General features: G+C 43.1%; 1 protein-coding gene across 3 annotated transcripts; it reads left to right on the forward strand.

The window, feature by feature from the left end:
- The first annotated feature begins 11,572 nt into the window (after positions 1 to 11,572).
- MRPS35 (mitochondrial ribosomal protein S35) lies at positions 11,573 to 21,328 on the forward strand. 3 transcript variants are annotated; one of them, XM_081331345.1, is made up of 8 exons: positions 11,573 to 11,660; positions 11,763 to 11,839; positions 12,582 to 12,749; positions 14,388 to 14,448; positions 15,492 to 15,631; positions 16,515 to 16,624; positions 16,939 to 17,008; positions 20,957 to 21,328. In XM_081331345.1, exons 1-8 carry the CDS (start codon positions 11,579 to 11,581, stop codon positions 21,230 to 21,232), a joined length of 984 nt encoding a protein of 327 aa, XP_081187471.1. In that variant the 5' UTR covers positions 11,573 to 11,578; the 3' UTR covers positions 21,233 to 21,328. The 3 variants fall into 3 exon arrangements, with proteins under 3 accessions (XP_081187471.1, XP_081187469.1, XP_081187470.1); XM_081331343.1 differs by having other exon boundaries at positions 11,577 to 11,839; XM_081331344.1 differs by having other exon boundaries at positions 11,577 to 11,839; positions 15,492 to 15,577; positions 16,494 to 16,624.

Raw genomic sequence — 21,328 nt, forward strand, 5'->3', positions numbered from 1 at the left:
GTTCCATATATTTCCTTGTTAGACCACCCAGGTGCTTAAGTGGACAGGTTAAAATCTAAATTTAAAGCAGCAAACAGGCATTCAGAGCTGAAAACAGCTGTTCCTTCTCAGTGTCCTTTTAGCGATATATTTGGCATGGATGCAAGCTAACCTGGAAACAGCCTTAACATTTAAAAAGCAAGCCAGACATCTTTCAATGATGTTAATTATTCATTTTACATTTCATATGAACACAGGCTGCTATATTTGGTGCTCAGATCCACCTAGTTAAAAGGCATGCAAAAAAATTAAGCCACAATTTAGTTTGCAATTTAATTTAAAAGTATCTAATATTTGAAATATTTATATAAATGTAACTAGGCATACCTGAAAATATATAAGATAATTCTGGCCATGTGCCCCCTGTTTTAATTAGTGCAAAGATATAGACTTTTTCTCTCAGTTTATGAAAGGATCGTCATCCTTGATATGCTATGATTTGACAGCAGTTTCTGATGACTCGCAAGTCATTTTCTTAGTGGGATTTTTCAATATCCAATTCAATTAGGATAGGAAATATTTCCCCACATCCACCGATTCAATATAACCTATTAATCCTTCACAGACTGGTAAAAACTTTGATATCAAACATCTTCCCCAGTGTTATTCAGCTGTCCCCAAAGCCATAAGGAATATTTTTTTCTCTTTCTTTGGGAAATTATTTTGCCTTAAATATTCCCTTCGATTAATATTTAACTGTAGTATAATGACAAAATATACGGTTTACCTCAAAACACAACTAAAACTGGTGCCGCGACCACGATCTATCCAATCTTGCCCAGAGTGAATCATTTTGAATGAAATTTCACAATCTCTCCTTTCCTAAATGGGACGGGACGATTTCAAGACAACATTTCAAACTGGGGAATCCCTTGTCAAAACACGCCAACGTCCAGATGTTGTTCTGCATTAAGCAGAAATATTTTTAGAAGTTTCTCACTCTTCCCCCTTGCAACTCCACTTACCCCTTTTTTGTCGCGCATTCTCAGGGCGCCCACGAAATACACCCAGCTCCGTGTGTAAGTCAAGATTTCCACAGCAGGGAAGAGCACAAGAGCAGTTATTGTTTATCCCTGAATTAAAATTGATCTCTTCCGGAGGATGAATTTATAAGGGTGCAACCAGGCTCCCTTTATTCCAAAACCAACATTCATCAACATTGTTTTACGAGCAGTGGATTTTCCCACAGGAAAGGCTTCCGCAAATTCACCCCTCAGATATCAACCACCTGGGAACCAGGAATACCTTCTCACGTTGCTATTTTCTCTCTGCCCCCTCTGGTCTCACCCAAGACAAGATGCAGAGCTTCTGGCTGGGTCCTCCGGCTGAGAGAGTCCCCTCCGTTCTTTCTCTTGCTGGATTTTGCTTGGCTCAACACCTACTGGGCACCGGTCCAGCCAAATGGGTTTTTATCTCTGAGTTCCTGCTAGCGCCTCTTTTGACCCAGCACGTTCAGAGCAAGTGGACTTGATACTATCTCCTTACCTCCCCTGAAGACTGATGTGGCGCCTGCCAAGCCTGGCTGATCCCATCTGGAAAAGCGCTGAGAATTAAGTGAGCTACTGAAACTTTGGCAGAACTTCGGCAAGTTTTGTGCCTGAACTCCAGCAACCGCTCACAACGAGGGAAACGTCTGTCTTGGAGCCTTTGCGCTGAGAATAAGAGCACAAATTTACAAGCGTAAGTGGGAATATTTTTGTCACATGTGCATCTTTGCTCGCAACGTACTTTCTGATTCCTTTCCCTTTCTCTCTGCCCTAGGGTAGAAAACTAAAAAAAAGAAAAAATCTGAGTATTTTCTTTCCTAAAATGTTGGCAACTCTGTGTTTCCAAGGATATTTGTTTTCTGGCCTGTGGGACACCCTCTGGGACCTGGAGGGTTTTAGGCAGTGAAGCATAACTTTCCATTTCAAACCTGCTCGACCACATCTGCTTAAAACTGAAACGATAAATGGAATTGCCTTCCTAAGATTTTAACGGTTAGAATTTAATTGACCATGGAAACGGTGGTGTTTTGGATTTTCAAAGCACGACTGATGAAATAGTTGGTTACATGCTGCACTGCTTATGATGTTAGAACAAAGGGAATTTGTAAGTGGTAAAATCAAATTGATCTTGAAAATGCAAATTCTTTTCTGTCCTACAGAGAAGACAAAGGTTACAAGCATGAGGATTCCTAAGTCCCCTCTTGTTTGTAGAATATTAAAAAAAAAACGTGACTGCAAGGGTCGCTGGAGATCTTCTAGTCCAACCCCCTGCTCAAGGCAGGAGCCCTGTACTATCCCAGTCAAATTGGACAATCATTTGTCTGAAACAGTTTAGGGTTTCCTGCCCGAGAAGGGGGTTGGACTAGAACAGGGCTCCCCAACCCTTTGGGCACCACGGAGGAAGGTTTTTCTGTGGACCGGAGGGGGTGTGGTTCTGAATACTGCCTGCATCCCGAGGATGGAGCTGTGCTTATTTGTGCGGCCCACTTGCTGACATGCTGCAGACCGGTGCTGGTCCAGGGACCGGGGGTTGGGGACCCCTGGACTAGATGACCTCCAAGGTCCCATTCTATTCTATTCTATTCTATTCTATTCTGTTCTATTCTATTCTATTCTACTCTACTCTACTCTACTCTACTCTACTCTACTCTACTCTACTCTACTCTACTCTACTCTATTCTATTCTATTCTATTCTACTCTACTCTACCCTACCCTACCCTACCCTACCCTACCCTACCCTACCCTACTCTCTCCAAGGTCCCATTCCATTCCATTCCATTCTATTTTCCTATATTCTATTCTATTCTATTCTATTCTATTCTATTCTATTCTATTCTATTCTATTCTATTCTATTCTATTCTATTCTATTCTATTCTATTCTATTCTATTCTATTCTACCCTACCCTACCCTACCCTACCCTACCCTACCCTACTCTACTCTCTCCAAGGTCCCATTCCATTCCATTCCATTCTATTTTCCTATATTCTATTCTATTCTATTCTATTCTATTCTATTCTATTCTATTCTATTCTATTCTATTCTATTCTATTCTATTCTATTCTATTCTATTCTATTCCATTCCATTCCATTCCATTCCATTCCATTCCATTCCATTCTATTGTCTATTATTCTATTCTGTTCTGTTCTATTTTTCTATTCTATTCTATTCTATTCTATTCTATTCTATTCTATTCTATTCTATTCTATTCTATTCTATTCTATTCTATTCTATTCTACTCTACTCTGTTCTCTCCCTCAGCCCAACCCACCTCACAGGGCTGTTGTTATGGGGAAAACAGGTGGAGGAAGGTGTGCTGGATATAGTAAGTCACCTTGGGTTACTTGTAAAAATAATACATGTGGGAAAGAAAAGAAAAAGAAAGAAAGAAAATCTTCAGATCAATGTTATGGATCCCTCCAATCTAACTTTTACAATTCTACTGTGACTCTTTTATGTTGGTCCATCTTCATAGCGACCAAGTTAGAGGTCGATAAATACCTGAATATTTTCTGCTTGTATGACTCCCTACTAGCCTCCAACTTGCAAAATGGAACATTAATTTAAAACTAATCCTTTCCCAAAGGTGCTTTTTCCGGAGGCAACTGGGCTTTCTTCTTTGAAGACGTTTTGCTTCTCTAGCCAAGAAGCTTCTTCGGCTCTGACTGGATGGCGGGGAGCGGAAAGGGAGCGGAAAGGAGCTAGTTAGAGCTGAGGAAGCTTCTTGGACGAGAAGCGAAATGTCTTCAAAGGGAAACAAGAACGTCCAGTTGCCTCCTGAAAAAAGCACCTTTGGGACAACCACGGCCTGGAGGACAGAGGATCTCCACAGACATTTCACGAACCCTTTGGCTACGGAGCTGCTAAAAATCCACAAAATACTATTATTTCATCAGTCGCAAAAGAAGTAAGTCAACGCGTACGTACCTCGGTGTACTGAAGACCCCGTACCCTCGTTCCTCGTTGAACCTGATAAAAGAAGATAAGAATCACCGGTTGCAATATTACGAGTTATTATTTTTATTGAAGAGCTATCAAGTGTCAATCGTCGGAAAGGTTTTGAACCACCAGACAATATAAATTCTTGTAAGCTGGCCAGCGACTGTTACCTGATTCCACAATCAATTATACTGAGTGCCCTTGTATAGGCTTGGTAGGTTAGTTTCAATCATTATTAATGTGCTGGAAAAAAAGACACACACACACACACACACACACACACACACACACACACCCTGCTCCCCCATAACCTTTGATGACATGAAGGTTGTAAACTCTCATCATGAATTATACAGGGGAACTGAAAGAAAAGGTACCTTTTTTTTAAAAAAAAGCAAGCCTATTCAACACCTTGAGATTCAAGGTGCTAGTAATGGTGTTCAAAGCCCTTCATGGCATGGGGCCGGAGTACCTCAGGGAACATCTGCTGCCGGCATCAAGCTCCCTGCGCCCTGTGCGTTCCCACAGAGAGGGCCTCCTCAGGGTGCCACCGGTCAGAGAATGCCGTCTGGTGGCCCCCAGGGGGAGATCCTTCTTTGTGGGCGCCCCGGAGCTATGGAACCAGTTACCGGTTGAGCTCCGGACGGCGCCCGATCTGCGCTCCTTTCGCCGCGATCTGAAAACATACTTGTTCGAGCAAGCCGGCCTGGCCTGAGGGGGGATTGGTGGGGTTTTTTATCATTTTTATTGGGGTTTTTACTATGTATCAATTGTATTTTAATCGGGCATGCATTTAATTATCTTTTAATTTTTGTAAATTTCTGTGTTTTATTCTTGCCCTGTACACCGCCCTGAGTCCTTCGGGAGAAGGGCGGTATAGAAATGATAATAAAAATATAAAAAAAAAAAATATAAAAAAAACATCCGCTTTTTAAAATCTCCTACTACAAGTATCTCACACTCCAATTAAAAGAAGCGTATTTATTATTTATTCCTCTGAAAGACGGATAAATCATCCTGCGGAACAGAAGTTCCCAAAGCGCTGCAGAACAAAAGCAGAGCCATAAAAGCATGCCAAAATTTCATTTTCGGAAAGTTGCACCCTGCCACTCTTTTACAGACGTTGCGGATTAGCACTCTTCACTACAATTCATAAAGCCTCTGAAAAATGGGCGAGACTGTACAGATGGACAGAGAACCTTGCCTCCGTAAAAATACTCTTTAATAGGTAGATAGCTAATCCTGGTGTAGCAACTGTAGTGACCATTTGCAGTTACAATGGTGAGGAAAAAATAAAAATACTGGAAAAATGAAGGAATAGCATCAGATGAAGAAATAATTAATTAAAAAAATACTAGAATGCGCAGAGATGGACAGACTGACTATGTGACTGAAAGAAAAGAAGAAGAAACGGAATATTACCAAACCTGGGACTTATTTTATCGATGGCTAGAAGAAAGAATAAAGGATTAGGAATTAAATATGTATTAGCGAATGTAAACTCAAGACAGCACGTTTGTTGAAAAATTATTACTGGACGTATGGGGGGAAAAAAATTCTTACTAAAATAAAATAAAAATAAAAATGACCAATCCTCGCGTTTCATAGGTCTGAAAATCAAAGGAAAGCTGAAGTAAAATCATAAGCACGGTTGTGGTATCACACAGCAACCGCTTTGCTGGTCCCGGTTGTGGTTATTAAACAAGGGCTACCTGAGACAAATTTATACTACCTTCATTCAGTTTTCTTATGTTCATCTCTGTGTTAATACACTGAATGTATTAAGAGAGCCTTGGTGGAGCAGTGGGCTAACGCCTCCTTAAGTAACACCAGCTGCCTGCAATTAGTGCAGGTTCGAGTCCCACCAGGCTCAAGGTTGACTCAGCCTTCCATCCTTCCGAGGTAGGTAAAATGAGGACCCAGATTGTTGGGGGCAATAAGCTGACTTTGTAATAATGCCGCTTGGGGGGGGGCGAAAGCCCTAATAAGCAGGCATATACATAGAATGAAGGCTATTGCTAAGCACATTGGTTTGTGCTTCTTAGATTGTAAGCCGCCCTGAGTCTTCAGAGAAGGGCGGGATATAAATGGGATTAAAATAATAAAATAAAATAAAATAAAATAAATGTATCTCTGAGTCCCAGAAATGTGGGCAACCTTAGGTTAGCATGTCACTCTCAATTAACAATCCTTTCTTAAGCTGGTCAATGCAGTCCTAGAAAATAAAAAGGCAAAAAAACATAATTTATTTTTTTTATTTTAATTCCATTTATATCCCGCCCTTCTCCGAAGACTCAGGGCGGCTTACAAGCTTAGCAGTAGCCTTCATTCTATGTATATGCCTGCTTATTAGGGCTTTCACACACACACCCCAAGCGGCATTATTACAAAGTCAGCTTATTGCCCCCAACAATCTGGGTCCTCATTTTACCTACCTGGGAAGGATGGAAGGCTGAGTCAACCTTGAGCCTGGTGGGATGCGAACCTGCACTGATTGCAGGCAGCTGGTGTTACTTAAGGAGGCATTAGCCCACTGCTCCACCATGTCACGTGGCTGCAGAACTCCACAACCGGCAATAAAAATGAGCTGATGGCTAAACGCTCAAAATGTGCTCACGCGACCGGGGGTACAGGTGCCAAATTGCGGAACTGGGTTGAAAATACTTTTTGAGGGAATGCACTGTAACTTCAAACGGTCACTAAGCAACGTGCTGTTGAGAGAGGACAACAGGTTGTCAACTTACAACAATTGGACTCAACATTTCTGTTGCTAAGCGAGACAGTTCTCGCGCAAATTTTGTCCCATTTTTATGACCTTCCTTGCTACCGTTTTTAAGTGAATCACTGCAGAAGTCTGTTAACACGGTTGTTAAGTGGATCTGGCTTCCCCATTGATTTTTGCCTGTCAGTAGGTCACAAAACGGGATCACATGACCCGGGGCAGGACACTGCATAATTGTCATAAGTATGAGTCAGTTGCCAAGCATCTGAATTTTGATCAGACGACCATGGTCGTAAGTTGAATAAGTCACTTTTCCGGTGCCAATAGTCACTAAAGGAACTGTTAAGTCAAGGACTGCCTGTATGCCTTTGTGAGTAAGTACACAAAAGAGGCCGTTGAAAAATATGTGAGAAATTAAGCTTGTTGTTATGTCTGTTGATTTAGGGAAAATGTCTGATTAAGTGAATTGATTCACAGAATTTCTGGATGTTCTAACATGTAGCTGCTGTTTTTTTTGGCTCAGTCAGAAGTCTTGTTAAGTGGGACACTTTGCAGATGACTCAGCCTCGAGGGGGCAGTAAAGCAAGCACGGGTGGTGTCCCCAAATTGTTTAATGTGATTACAGATAAGTGTGTTAGGAATATTTCCGGTGACTTTGGAGGTGCATGCATAGGGACAGCATGTGAGCGTGCTTTTGGGTGCAAATGATGCAGAATTGGTGGCGGAGAGCAAGGTTGGGCTTATCCTGGCTTCTCTTCCAACACTTTGCATCCTTGCTTATCCCAAATGGGATAGTGTGATGCCTGTGCAGGCGTGAACGCACATCCTTTTTTGTACCTGTTTCACAGAAACACAACGTACCGTTTTTCTTCATTTCCTCATAAATATTTGGAAAAGGAAGGTCTCTTTGGAGCTGAATGTGCTAAGCACATTGATTTGTGCCTCTTAGATTGTAAGCTGCCCTGAGTCTTCGGAGAAGGGCGGGATATAAATGGGATTAAAAATAAAAAAATAAAATAAAAAATAATAAATAAATAAATAAATAAATCCTTGCTGTTTTCAGAAGAGGAGATGGAGACATTCTCTTTTTTCAACCTTCCATCCGGCTCGCAGGGCGCCCATCCAGAAGTCTGCCTGCCTTTTTGAGGCTTCCGGTGGCGGCGCGGCGCCGGAGACAGCCCTTTCGGGCTGCCCGCGGCTCAGCTGTGTTATTTCCACCCGAAACAGCGTCGATCAGCTGTTTGGGTGGATTTGAAGCCCCCTCCTCGGGAGAAGAGGAGGGGGTGAGCCCCCAGGTAGGGGTTGAGTTCTCCGGGGCCGCCTGAGCTTAAAGCTTGGGCGGCTGAAGGATCGAACTCCCCCGTAGCCTGGGCTGCTCCCAGCTGGTCAGCGTCTCTGCTCCGTGATTTCTGGAGCGGAGCCAGGCGTTTGCGACCACCCCTGCCAGAAGGAAAGACCATGGAATAAAAGGAGCAGGCAGAGCGGTACAGGAGGAAAAGGTGAAGAAGATTTTCATTGCTGCTTTCTAGCTTAATGGATTTTATAAATTTAAAAGTGAAAGTGCGTAGTAAGTGAAAGTAAAGATGGCGGCTAAACCTCCCCCAAAAGCTCTTTGGAGTGCTGGAACTTCTCCGGTGCAACAGTCATCATTGCAAGCGTTGCTTCTTCCTGATGTATTGACACCGAAGGATTTACAAGATGCTCTTGGAAAATTTGCCCAGGATAAGGTTCAGATGGGAGATTCCAGTTGGGTTGATGGTGATGCATGAAGGTAAAAGGTACCGTTTGGCTACTGTGATGCAGGCGTGTGATTTTTACAATAATGTTTTAAAAGCAACCCCACTATCACTTCTGGAAGCTGCAAAGGGATCTGGAGAAGGAGAATACCAAGAGGCTGAAGATGGACAGACAGAAGAGAATGGTGCTGGAGGAGATCAAGCTACAACTTCTTTGGATGATTCTAGAGAGCAGAGGGAGACGCGTGCTGCTTTAAAACGATCAAAAAAAAAATAAAAGAAGTGGGAGGAGCACGGCCTAAAAAAGATAGTCCTATTTAAGCAGTGCTCCAAGAGCTTTGGGATGATATGCATGGCAACTAAATTTTTAACTTGGAACGTTAGTGGACTAAATTCATCACAGAAGAGGAAGAAAGTTTTTTTAATATTTAAAACAATTCAAGATAGATGTTATATGTTTGCAAGAAACGCATATTAGGGTTGTGGACCAAAAGTATTTATCGAACTCAAGGTTGGGCACGCAATTTGTTGCTTCTGCAATGAATAAGAAAAATGGAGTGGTTGTTTATCTTAAAAGTGCTTTAACAGCGGACTTAATTGAAGCAGATAAGCATGGAAGATACGTTATGATAGAGTTGCTGCTAGTAGCTAAAAAGATGCTTTTAGTTGGATTATATGCTTTAATCAACAACAAGTTGATTTTTTTAGTTTATTTCATACTAAGTTTACCCAGTTGGATTATAAAATTTTTATTTTTATGGGGGATTGGAATGGTGTTTTGGATGTACAGATGGACAAGGCTGGAGCTTTTAAGCGCGGCCCAAGTCATGCTAGACTGTCTAAATCTTTTTTTGAAATGAAGGATGACTTGGAACTGCGAGATATTTGGCGTGAAAGACATTCGCATGAAAAGGATTATACTTTTTTTTTCTGACAGACATCAATCTTTTTTCAGGATCGATTTTATTTTGTTGACTAATGACTTTTTTTTAAGGATTAAGAAGGTGAAGATATGTGCAAGAACTATTTCTGATCATAGCCCAGTTTGGTTAGAGATTTATAAGGAGAATAGAGATAGGCGCTCGTGGCGCGTAAATGAGAATTTGTTTAGAAACTAGAGAGATGTGGAAGAATGTAAACAGCGGATGAAGGTTTTTTTTTTGAAATTTATATGAATAAGGGCACCTCTATGGATATGGTTTGGGATGGTAGCAAGGCCTATTTGAGAGGGGTGTTGATATATATGAACAATAAACATAGATGTGCTGTGGAAGCTAGGAGGGAAGAATTGGAGAATGAAATAAAGGAAAAAGAAAAGGCTTTGATTTTGAATCTAGAGGTTGTGAAGTCTAAGGAGGCTATTAAACTGTTCAGAGGAATGGATTGAGTATATCCAGAACAAATATGGGACTAAGAAGTTTCATGTAGTATTTGAATAAGTCTTCCTTTTTCTTTTTTTTTCTGTTTTTTTATATATTCTATATTAATAGTGTTTGTAGTTATCCTATGTGAGCTAGAGAGTGATAGATTTTAGAGTCTATGGTTGTTAGCATATGGTTGTTTATGATTCTTTCTTTGTTTTTTATACCTTGTACTTAGCTCTGGGAAGTCGGGGGGTGGGGGTGGGGAGGGGGGGAGGGGTAAGGAGGGAGGGGTAGGGGAGGGGTAGGGGGGATTGTCAAAGATAAAATGTATGATAAAACTTTTCAATAAAAAAAAAAAGAAGTCTGCCTGCCTTTTCCAGGTCGCCCACTCGATTCTAAACCAGGCTGTATTCAGCACTGCTGTGAGAAAGGAAGCCAACAGCCGAGACTGCTGCACTCCGCCTCTGCACGGTGGAGTTGTGTCTCTGCAGAGGATTTGCAGAGCTCTTGCGAGCTGCCTCCAATCTTCGCCGAATCTTCGCCGTGCTGGTTGCAGCAGCAACAGCAGCAGCAGTCGAAGTGTGTTACGAGAGACGGAACAGGACATAGCTGAAGTTAGGAGAAACGGTGGGCCTCTTCTCTTTCCCAAACCTAAATGGGATTTCAAAATGAAAAGGGAATTCAGCCAGTTGAGCTCAAGGCTTGAACTGTACATACAGGTGGGCTAGGCTGCATTACTTTCCAAGGTTATTTAAGGTCACCTATCCTGCAAAATACACACCCTTGGATTAAAGCAAAGTCACCTCTGACCGTCCAGGTACCTTCTGCTCCCTTAAATAAGGACCTGGCAATTCCACGTGTGGCTCTTTGCTCTGCTCTCATTGCAATCCTGCTTTGAAACTGCTCTTTTGTGATTTTTTTTCAATCAATTCATAAAAGAGTGATTTGGTTATGAAAATATTCATAAAATGAATATTTTACAAATAATTTGTAACATGAATGTATTCATTCATAAATATTCATAAGAGTGGTTTATGAATATTTTATGAATGGATAGCCACTCGTCTGAAATGGCACAGGGTCTCCTGCTTGAGCAGGGGGCTGGACTAGAAGACCTCTAAGGTCCCTTCCAGCTCTATTCTGATTGATTGAAATGGTCTAGAGCAGGGGTAGGCCACCTTGGCTCTTTTATGACTCGTGGACTTCAGCTCCCAGAATTCCCCAGCCAGCCATGCTGGCTCAGGAATTCTGGGAATTGAAGTCCACGAGTCATAAAAGAGCCAAGGTGGCCTACCCTTGATCTAGGGTCTCCTGCTTGAGCAGGGGGCTGGACTAGAAGACCTCCAAGGTCCCTTTCAGCTCTATTCTGATTGATTGATTGAAATGGTCTAGGTAGGGTCTCCTGCTTGAGCAGGGGGCTGGACTAGAAGGCCTCCAAGGTCCCTTCCAGTTCTATTCTGATTGATTGATCTCCGGGCAGGAAATCTCGGCCGCCCTCATGGGCATCTGCCTGCTGGCCACCCCCTCCTCGCTCTCCTTCGGGTGCGATGCCCGCAGCGGCCACTGAACTACGGCAAGAGCGAGCGCCGCTCTACCTAGGCCGCTGTATGGCACGTGGACTGCAATTCCCACAATTCCTGCAGAGGGCACTACCCTTCCCCCGTCGAGGCCCCTGCGCAGGCGTAGTAGGTGACGCCACGGGCTTACCCCGCCCGCCACCGCCGGCAAGCCGAGGCCATCTCCCTGCGCCGGCGCCGCGATTACGTCATCACCCGCTGCGCCGGGCAAAGATGGCGCTGGCCTGGCGGAGATGCCCGGCGCTGTGGCGGCGGCGGCAAGCGAGCCCTGCCGGATACGCGACTCTTGGAGGAGGTAGGCCGGGAGACGAGCGAGCGAGCGAGCGAGCTCCCAGCTTCCCTCCTAGGTGTCGCGGGAGGGAGCCCAGTTTGCCCCATCCTCCCTTTTGTCTTTCAGAGTCGGCGCAGGCGCAGAAGAGGGTCGGCCCGAAAGAGAGCCCGGCTGAACGGAGAGCCCAGAAGGAGCTGATCTACGTACGTAAGCCGCTGCGCCCCGGCGGAGGGAGGGTGTCCTCACGTCGCAAAGGGGCGGGGCTGGCTGTTCTGGTCCTCGGTCACCCTCCCCCCCGCTGGCTTTAAAAAGTGGCCTGGTTAGGTGGTGGGGGAGCCAAAGGATAATTGATGGGTGGTGTGAAAAATGCATATATGGGAAATATGCATAACTTAATGCAGGATGCTCAGAGCAGCAAATAATGTTATTAAAAAGAGTATACTGCAAACGTGAAGAATGTGCACTAATTCGAGCAGGGGGCTGGACTAGATGACCTGCAAGGTCCCTTCCAGCTCTATTCTATATTTCTATTCCATTCCATTCATTCCAGCCTGCAATCTAATCTATTCTACAATCTATTTTCTATTCTATTCTATTATCTATTCTATTCTACTATCTATTATCTATTGTACTATTTATTATCTATTCTACTTTATATTCTGCAATCTATTCTATTATCTATTCTACAATTTATTCTACTGTCTATTCTATTATCTATTCTATTTATTCTATTCTACAATCTATTATCTATTCTACAATCATTCTATATTCTATTCTATTCTTGATCACAAAATTAAATTGTTGTTCAAATCATCCTCTGGAAAAGAGAAGACAGCATTCAAAGTACAAGTAAAAAGAATCACGGTTGAGCCATATGCAAGTAGGGGAGGCAGATATTTGAATTGGTGCCTTATACTGAGTTTTTTCTCCCGCAACGTCCCTCAGGGCAACACTCAAAGGTCTGAGAAGATGGAGCCTGACCAGGACTGGACAAGTGTCTATCCAACCGCAGCCTCTTTTAAACCTTCTGCTGTGCCCCTTCCTATTCGGATGGGCTACCCAGTCAAAGGCGGTGTGGCTCCTGCAAAAGAAGGCAACTTGGAGCTTTTGAAGGTGAGATTCGGGGCTGACGACGTTCATATCCAGATCCCGAGTCTTTGAGGAAGCATAACTGGGGACCTTGGTGGAGAGAACAAGTCCTTAGAACAAACTCAGACAATTATGTGAAAAATACCCTTCTCTTGAGACTCTTAAGATAACTGCAAGTTTGTTGTAAGCATTAGCACCTGCTGCCGGCGTCTACTTCCCTCCGCCCTGTGCGTTCCCACAGAGAGGGCCTCCTCAGGGTGCCACCGGTCAGAGAATGCCGACTGGTGGCCCCCAGGGGGAGATCCTTCTCTGTGGGCGCCCCGGAGCTATGGAACCAGTTACCGGTTGAGCTCCGGACGGCGCCCGATCTTCGCTCCTTTCGCCACGATCTGAAAACATACCTGTTCGAACAAGCCGGCCTGGCCTGAGGGGGGATTGGTGGGGTTTTTTACTATTTTTATTGGGGGTTTTTTACCATGTATTAACTGTATTTTTAATCGGGCATGTATTTAATTAACTTTTATTTTTTGTAAATTTCTGTGTTTTATTCTTGCCCTGTACACCGCCCTGAGTCCTTCGGGAGAAGGGCGGTATAGAAATATTAATAAATTAAATTAATTAAATTAAATTTAGCAAATTAATCATTCTGGGCCATAATCTGGAATAATGGGTAGTTCTGTTTGGGTGAGGAAAGCTGGAGACTTGTTCCTCCAGATTGGAGGATTTGTGACAGGAGCTTGTTCTACTTGAATAAATATTGGGGGAAAAAAGCTTAATAACATGTGAGTTTAATCTGAAGACCCATCTTTAAATTGCTAATGAGCAGCAGAAGCTCAGCTGCTTTGAGCCAGCTGTACTCAATAAGCTTCATCTCTTTTGCGGTGACTGGAGGGACAAGTCAACTACCCTGTCCCAGAATTCTTGTTGGAGAAATAGAATCTGAACACGATAAATCCTTAAAAATAAACTTCCACGAAGGACATGATAGACCAGGGGTCTTCAAAGTCGGCCCTTTGATGACTTGTGGACTTCAACTCCCAGAATTCCTCAGCCAGGCACGTTGCCTGGCTGAGCAATTCTGGGAGTTGAAGTCCACAAGTCATCAAAGGGCCAACTTTGAGGACCCCTGTGATAGACTGAAGACATGTCTGTGAAGTGCAGGCATGGTATTGAAGCATTAATTAACAGCCAGGTGGGGTAGATCTGCACCCTGGACAAAGGGATCTGCTTCAGACCAAGAGGAAAGCTGAAGGTTGCTCATTTGTTTCTGTGAGGTGGCTCCTCGGGGTGTTAGGAGGATCCAAAGGGATCCTGCTACAGTCTTTCGAGTCTGAGCCCCTACGCAGCGAAGCGTTATGTTCCGTGCTACAAAATGAGATTGCTAGTCACTAGGAACTGAAGTCCACAGACATTAAATTGGCTGGGGTTGAGAAAAACTGCTCTAGCTGAAACCAGACTGCAAAGAGATGTGCACTCGGGCCATTTCAGTTTTATAAATGGAATAGGTTGTAGGACGGAAGAAATCAACGGGGCAGTCAGAGTCTCCTGGGTGATTGTAGGGATTGTGCCAGCAGCCTGAAGGAGGCACAGATCCAACCCCACCCCTGTACACCTCTGATGGCGAGCTCATTGGCTGATTTTAATGAAACATAATCGTTCCAGATTCCCAATTTCTTGCATCTGACACCAGTTGCCATCAAGAAACACTGCGCAGCTCTGAAAGGTCAGTCTTAATTTTCATTTTTTTTCCAGCAATGAAGCTTAGAGATACCAGGAAAGAGCTAGCTGTTTTGGGTCTTCTTAAGATTTGACTTAATGTTAAATCAAATGCAGTATTTCTAGGGTTATCATAGGTTTTGTACAAAGGATGTGAAAGAAAAAGGAATCTTTAACAAATCTTTAACTATTTAAATTAGACACTTTTGGGATAGAAATATGAAGTGCTCTTTTTCAGAATGGAGGTCATGTATAACTCAGGATTGAGATGTCTACCATGTGGTGATGCTGCTATTAAGAATAGATAGATAGATAGATAGATAGATAGATAGATAGATAGATAGATAGATAGATAGATAGATAGATAGATAGATAGATGATATAGCAATTGCATAGATAGATAGATAGATGATATAGCAATAGAATAGATAGATTGATAGATAGATGATAGATAGATAGATGATATAGCAATAGCATAGATAGATAGATAGATAGATAGATAGAGAGAGAGATAGATAGAGCATACATACCCAAACTAGGTAACATCATCGCTTATCATCATCAGTCACTGATGATGTCACCTAGTTTGGGTAATGAAACATCTGCAAGAAAACCACCAAGCTCAGAGAGCACCAAGGACCCCACAGTTCAACCTTGAGCTACACATATTCTCCTTCATTTATGTTTATATTTGTGCACATGGGCGTGTATATATAGAAAAACAGTTGGAAGGTACCTTGGAGGTGTGTGTGTGTGTGTTTGTATATTTCATACAATGTCCTCTGAACATCTATACTGCTCAAAAAAATAAAGGGAACACTTAAACAACACAATGTACTGTATTTAATAGTAGGATGTCTTATCTTGTGTTCCCTTTATTTTTTTGAGCAGTATATTTCCTTTTCAGTTTTTTTAATAAACCCCTGAACCATTTTTTATGTTGCATAAGTGTTTATTGGGGGTGACCTTAGCATCAGTGAATGCAGATTGTGTAATCGTGAGCATTGTTAAAATTATGTCTCTGCTTTCCTTCCACCTTGGGCGCTTCAGACTTCTGCACAGAGTGGCCGTCTGCCCTGGACAGCGACGAGAAATGTTTGCAGCACTTCCCAATTGAAATCGGCACCGCCGACTATGTGTCAGCAGGGCCCTCCCTTCGCAACCCTAAAGCAAGAGTGGTGACTTTAACAGTAAGTTGAAGGGTGGGGGGGGAATTAGGTTTCCTAAAATGGATTCAGCTCCTTTGATTGCGAGGTGCGAGAAGATCACAAAATGGCCCCTGGGGACACTGCAACCTTCAGAAAGATGAACCCGGGTGCCAAGCATCCAGATTTTGATCACTTGACCACGAGGATGCTGCAACGGTCGTTAATTGTGAAAAATGGTCATAAGTCCAGTGCCGTAGTAACCTTGAATGGTCACTAAATAGATGGCTGTTAAGTTGAGGATTACCCGTATTGGCTAGCAAAGGAGTTGCAGATCCTAAGAGGCTTAGTGCTGAAGTATAGTATAGTCCAGCACCCTGCCTGAGTAGGGGGCTGGACTAGAAGACCTCCAAGGTCCCTTCCAGCTATGTTCTGTTCTGTTCTATTTCATTCTGTTCTAAATTCTGTTTTATTCTAAATTGTGTTCTATTTTATTCTGTTCTATTCTAAATTCTGTTCTGTTCTATTCTATTCTATGGCTGGCTCAGGAATTCTGGGAGTTGAAGTCCACAAGTCATAAAAGAGCCAAGGTTCCCCACCCCCTGTCATAGGGTGATGTTGTGGAAGGAGGGGGAGAAACAAGGGAACACAAGGTGGTCCTGGGGAAAAGGTTGAGATTTACAATTAGCAAAGAAATAAGTGGAAATGGCAAGGTTTGAGATCCCTTAATCTCCTCACAAATAGGTGTCACTGGGGGACTGTTTAGCACTTAAGTCAGGGGAGTTGAAGTCCACAAGTCTTAAAGTTGCCAAGTTTGAAGACCCCTGACCTAACTTTTGGAAAGAGATATTTTGTGTGTTTCAGTGCAGTTACTCTTTTGGCCTTCTACGACCAAAGTTGCTAATAGCTTGATTTTTTTTCCTCCCAGGTTAAACTCTCCAGTCTCAACTTGGATGACCACGCAAGGAAGAAGTTCATCAAACTTGTAGGCGAGCGATACTGTGGGGATACGGATTCCGTTACTATCACAACGGACAGGTAACGCAATGGGAGAACATTCTCTTGGCCCAAAGCGGCAACCTTCAGTGCCCTGCGAAACTCTTTTCCTAGGATTTAAAAACTTCTCCCCCAAATTCTACGACCCCAAATTATTTTTCATGGTTTGTCACCTGGGAGTTCTAAGTGCATAAACCTGACTTCAGTTTACTGTTGTTGGATTCAGTTTTGTTTTAAGGCTGGTGAACAAACTAACGTTGTTATTCATTTGCTATAACGTGAATGAATGTTGCTTTCCAGTTGGCCGGTTGCGGATGCTGGGATTTGGTATAATTCTGTTTTTTCTCCTTTTCCAGATGTCCCCTAAGGAAGCAAAACTATGATTACGCCATGTACCTTCTAACGGTTTTGTTCCATGAATCGTGGGTAAGATTGCTTGCTTATCGATTACGTATTGTTAAGAGTGCTCACTAGTTTAAGGGCCCCCACATATTGATGGGGGGAAAGCCACAGCAGTGCCATACAGGTTTCGGTTTTTGGCCAGATAGAATAGCAATACTTGGATACAGCAAAACGGCTTTAATCCTTTTTTTATATAAAGTTTTATTAATTTTTTTAAACAGAATTCAATAATAATCATTCAACAAAACGTGTTGTGTGAATATCTTATTTACTAATACAAATTAAATTCCTAATCCCTAAATCTTTTCTCTAACCACTGATAAAATAGGTCCCAAGTTTGAAAATATTCTGTTTCTTCCTTTTTCTTTCAACCTTAAAGTAAGCCTGTCCATTTCCGCACAGTCTAGTATTTTTTTAAAAATTATTTCTTCTTCTGGTGGTGTTTCTTCGTTCTTTCAGTATTCTGTTTTAATCTTTCTAAAATGCCCAGTTCAGAAAGCACAGGCATTTAACTTCATTCTGAGAGATCAGACTGATTCATTAGAATTAGGAAGGGGGGTTTGTGAGCCCAAGGGGGGTGGTGGTGGTCCTAAAATGGACTCTTGAAGAACATGTCACATATTCTGTGCCTGAACATTGCATGAAAAGAGATCTCTGCTCCTGCGTGTTTTTTGCTGATCTTGTCATTACGGGATCTGGATTCATAAATACCTAGAAAGCAGTGTGAGAACCAGTGCTGTAAAATGCCAGAATTGCTTCCACGGTGCTTCTGGCAACCGTGGATTGGATTACTGTAGTCCGTGCTAATTAAATGTTTTAGCATTTGCACAGCTTAGATAATGAAGTTTCCCTCATTACCGAGACACGGCAGGTCTACTTACCTTTCTGCAGCATTCAGACCCTGGAAGCTGAACAGTTGAGGTTACCAACTGCAGAGCGGCACCTGTGCTCTTGGCTCTAGTATTACCTAGTGATGGAAGACTTGGGTATATGATACGTGAGTGCATAGTGTGTATTGAGTACACCCAAGTCTCTTGCCCTTTTATTACCTATCAGCTTCCACATTAATACGTAATGGCCGCATCAGTTGTAATTGTCTTTGATTTCATGAGAAATTAATGGCCTTCTGCAACGCACTGCTTTCTCTTTTTCATTGGTGATCCCTCAAAAGGAAACCACATTTTTATACCTCTGGGTGTTCTGTACCAGCCTGCTACCGGCCCCGCAGCAAAAGGAGGGACAACCCCTTTTACAAGAAGGCAAGAGGCTGGAATTACGCCTGCCAAATTTATTGCTACAAAAACAAACGGAACAAGAAACGAACCAAGAAACAGGAGCTTTAAGAAACAGGAACTATCCAAGCGGTTGCCTTCAGCAAACCAGCCCTCCCACACATTCCCCTTAAATACAGTTCAGGGCGTGGCCTCTCTCTGCCTCCTTCCGAGGTGCCCCATTGCCTTCCTCTGTTTACTCCTGACTGACTGCCTCCTGTGGGTCAGCTGTGGGTCATCTTCATCCACGCTGTCAGGCTCACACAGCTGGGTCTGCATCGTGACCAGATGAGAGGGGCCTGGCTGGGGGCTGTCATCAAGCTGTCCAATCCCCTCAGCAAGCTCTTCAACACCCCCCTCCTCCTCCTCTGAGTCGTCCGACCCAACTGCCGAACCCACAGGCTGACCCTGAATCACAACACTGGGCAACTCTTAATTCGACTTTTTGAGATGTTCATCCCTAAGAATGTCACTGTTTGTGCTACCTGGATAGTAGTGTAGAACAGAAACAGGAAAGATGGCATTTAAATCATTGATTAGCCATAAAACTCATTTGCTGACAAATGCAGATTTTTGACCAGATGAACATTGATTTATCACAAGGGTAGCCTAATTCTGTCTGTCCTACAACAAACCACTATCCCGTACGGCAACTGCACGATAATTCACCTTTGTGGCTTTTGAAAGGGCTGAAGTCTGAGTCAAAGTCCTGAAGGTGAAAATGTAACGTTTACTGCCACCAAGTGGCAGAGGTCAGTTTTTGCACGCATGGAGGCCTTGCAGACCTTCTCAGGAGTTGGTTGGTTTATTCTGCAGATTATCTGGCAGGCTTGGAAGTCTTAAGTTTACAAAAGAGTAATGTCAAAGGAAGTGAGAACAAGGGGGATATGCCACATTTTCTCAATGGAAGGTTGGTATGGATGCCTCTTTAACCACTTACTTCTGTAAAGGAAAATACTGGCTTAGGAGTTGCACTTCTGTAGCACAGTATTGAGGCTGCTTATAAATGTCTTTATTGGAAAGCTAAACTGCACTTTTCATTGGCATCGCTTAAAGGCAGTGTGGGAAGTTAACTTCTATGGGCGTCGGGCCCAATTGTTCCTTGACCATCCAGGTTCTGGTATGTTCCTATAGTAAGGAATTCTGTTTTACTACTTCCCTCTTTGTTCACATTTTAACAAATAAATCTGGGATACATCACAGAGCTTGACCATCACCAACGACTAGAGGTCAGCTGGTTAGAATCAGAACCACAAAGAAACATTGTGAGTCATTTAGGCAGGAAAAACCGAAGGTACCAGTACAGATTGGGCGAGATCTGGCTCAAAAACGGCAACTGCGAGGGGGCCTTGGGGTTCCTAGTGGACCATCACCTGACCATGAGCCAGCCGTTTGCAGCAGCAGGCAAAAAAGCTAACACAATCCTGGGTTGTATAAACAGGCATAGAATCAAGATCATGCGAAGTATTAGTACTGCTTTATAAAGCCCTAGTAAGACCACACCTGGAATACTGCAGCCAAGTTTGGTCACCATATCACAAAAAGATGTTGAGAGCTTGGAAAAAGTTCAGAGAAGAGCAACTAAGATGATCAAAGGCCTGGAGACAAAAACATATGAAGAACATCTATGGGACTTGGGTTTGGCTAGTCTAAAGAAAAGAAGAAATAGGGGAGACAGGGTAGCAGTCTTCCAGTATCTGAGGGGCTGCCACAAAGAAGAGGGGGCCAGGTTGTTCACCAGAGCACCAGAGGGAAGGACGAGAAACAACGGTTGGAAACTTACCAAAGAGAGAAGCAACCTGGAATTAAGGAGAAACTTCCTGACAGTGAGGACAATCAACCAGTGGAACGGCTTGCCACCAGAAATTGTGGGCGCTCCATCACTGGAGGTTTTTAAGAAGAGACTGGAGAGTCACTTGTCTGAGACGGTACAGGTTCTCCTGCTCATGCAGGGAGCTGGACTAGAAGACCTCCAAGGTCCCTTCCAGCTCTCTTCTATTCTAACGTATGTCTGTGGAGATTCTTAGTCTATCCAGGTCCTGGTTGCCCCCAAGGAGCTTTTTCAAGAGGCAACTGGACTTTCTTTGTTTTTCCTGGAAGAGGTTTCGCTTCTCATCCAAGAAGCTTCTTCAGTTCTGGACTGAAGCACCTTTGGGCCATTGTTTGTCGTGCTGGAATTAAATCTCATTGGAGACTCTTACGAAGACGCTTACGAGTTCCAAATGAGTAAACTAAATGGAAACGCACTGCCATCGCTACCCCCAACTCCTACTCCTGTTCTTCCTTAAAAAGTAGCCTGTGGCATTTTCATTACAGGCTAAGCGGCAAAGACATCTCACTCAAATCCTACAAGCCATTGCATATGCTTTGGTCTCCTTTTTTTGGCAGCACTTCCCAAGGGGAAGAGAGTGTTCCTGACGTTCTAATGGTGGGCTATTTAGTTAAGAATTTTAAAAAAAATCTTGCTACCAAAATTTAGAACGTTACACAGGTTGGGGACACACGGCTTTCCATTCCTGGGCGAAATGGAGAAGGGCAATCAGTTTTCAGAGCAGGTTTACTCAACCTTTATCGAACTTCTGCTTAGCCTTGGAGGAGGACCAGCGTCTTTGGAAGATGCTGCCCTAAATCTCTGGAATTTGCACGATCGTTATTTCTGATCTTTCAGGCTTTTACTCACTGATCTTGTTTTGTTTTTCAGAAAATAGAACCATGGGAAAAAGAAATTACGGAAGCGGATATGCTGGAGTATGTCTGGGAGAACAGTGTTTCTGAAAAAAATGCTTTGAGGACATTGCTTCAGATAAGAGCAGCGGAAAAAACTGAAGAAATTAGCAGGGAGGACCTTCTTGCCTCCAAAGTGATGCAGGATTACAAAAAGTCTGTGGTTCTCTTGAAAAATGAAGGCGAAACAGAGAAGAATCTTTTGGAATATAAAAACTCGGTTAAGAGACTGTTAAATATCCAAGGCTTGTAAATGTAAGCAGTTATTTTGCGGGATGCTGTGTATATACTGGTGGACATAGTCCTAATAAAAATTTTAATACTATCCAGTTGTAAATGAAAATGATCG

The sequence above is a fragment of the Vipera berus genome, assembly GCF_964194415.1.
Source record: "Vipera berus genome assembly, chromosome: 6".
Lineage (NCBI taxonomy): Eukaryota > Metazoa > Chordata > Lepidosauria > Squamata > Viperidae > Vipera > Vipera berus.

Coding starts and splice junctions, on each gene's coding strand:
- MRPS35 (XM_081331343.1), top strand. CDS start 11,579: ATGGCGCTGGCCTGGCGGAGATGCCCGGCGCTGTGGCGGCGGCGGCAA. Junction 11,840..12,581: donor CCCAGAAGGAGCTGATCTAC/GTACGTAAGCCG, acceptor AACGTCCCTCAG/GGCAACACTCAAAGGTCTGA. Junction 12,750..14,387: donor GCAACTTGGAGCTTTTGAAG/GTGAGATTCGGG, acceptor TAATCGTTCCAG/ATTCCCAATTTCTTGCATCT.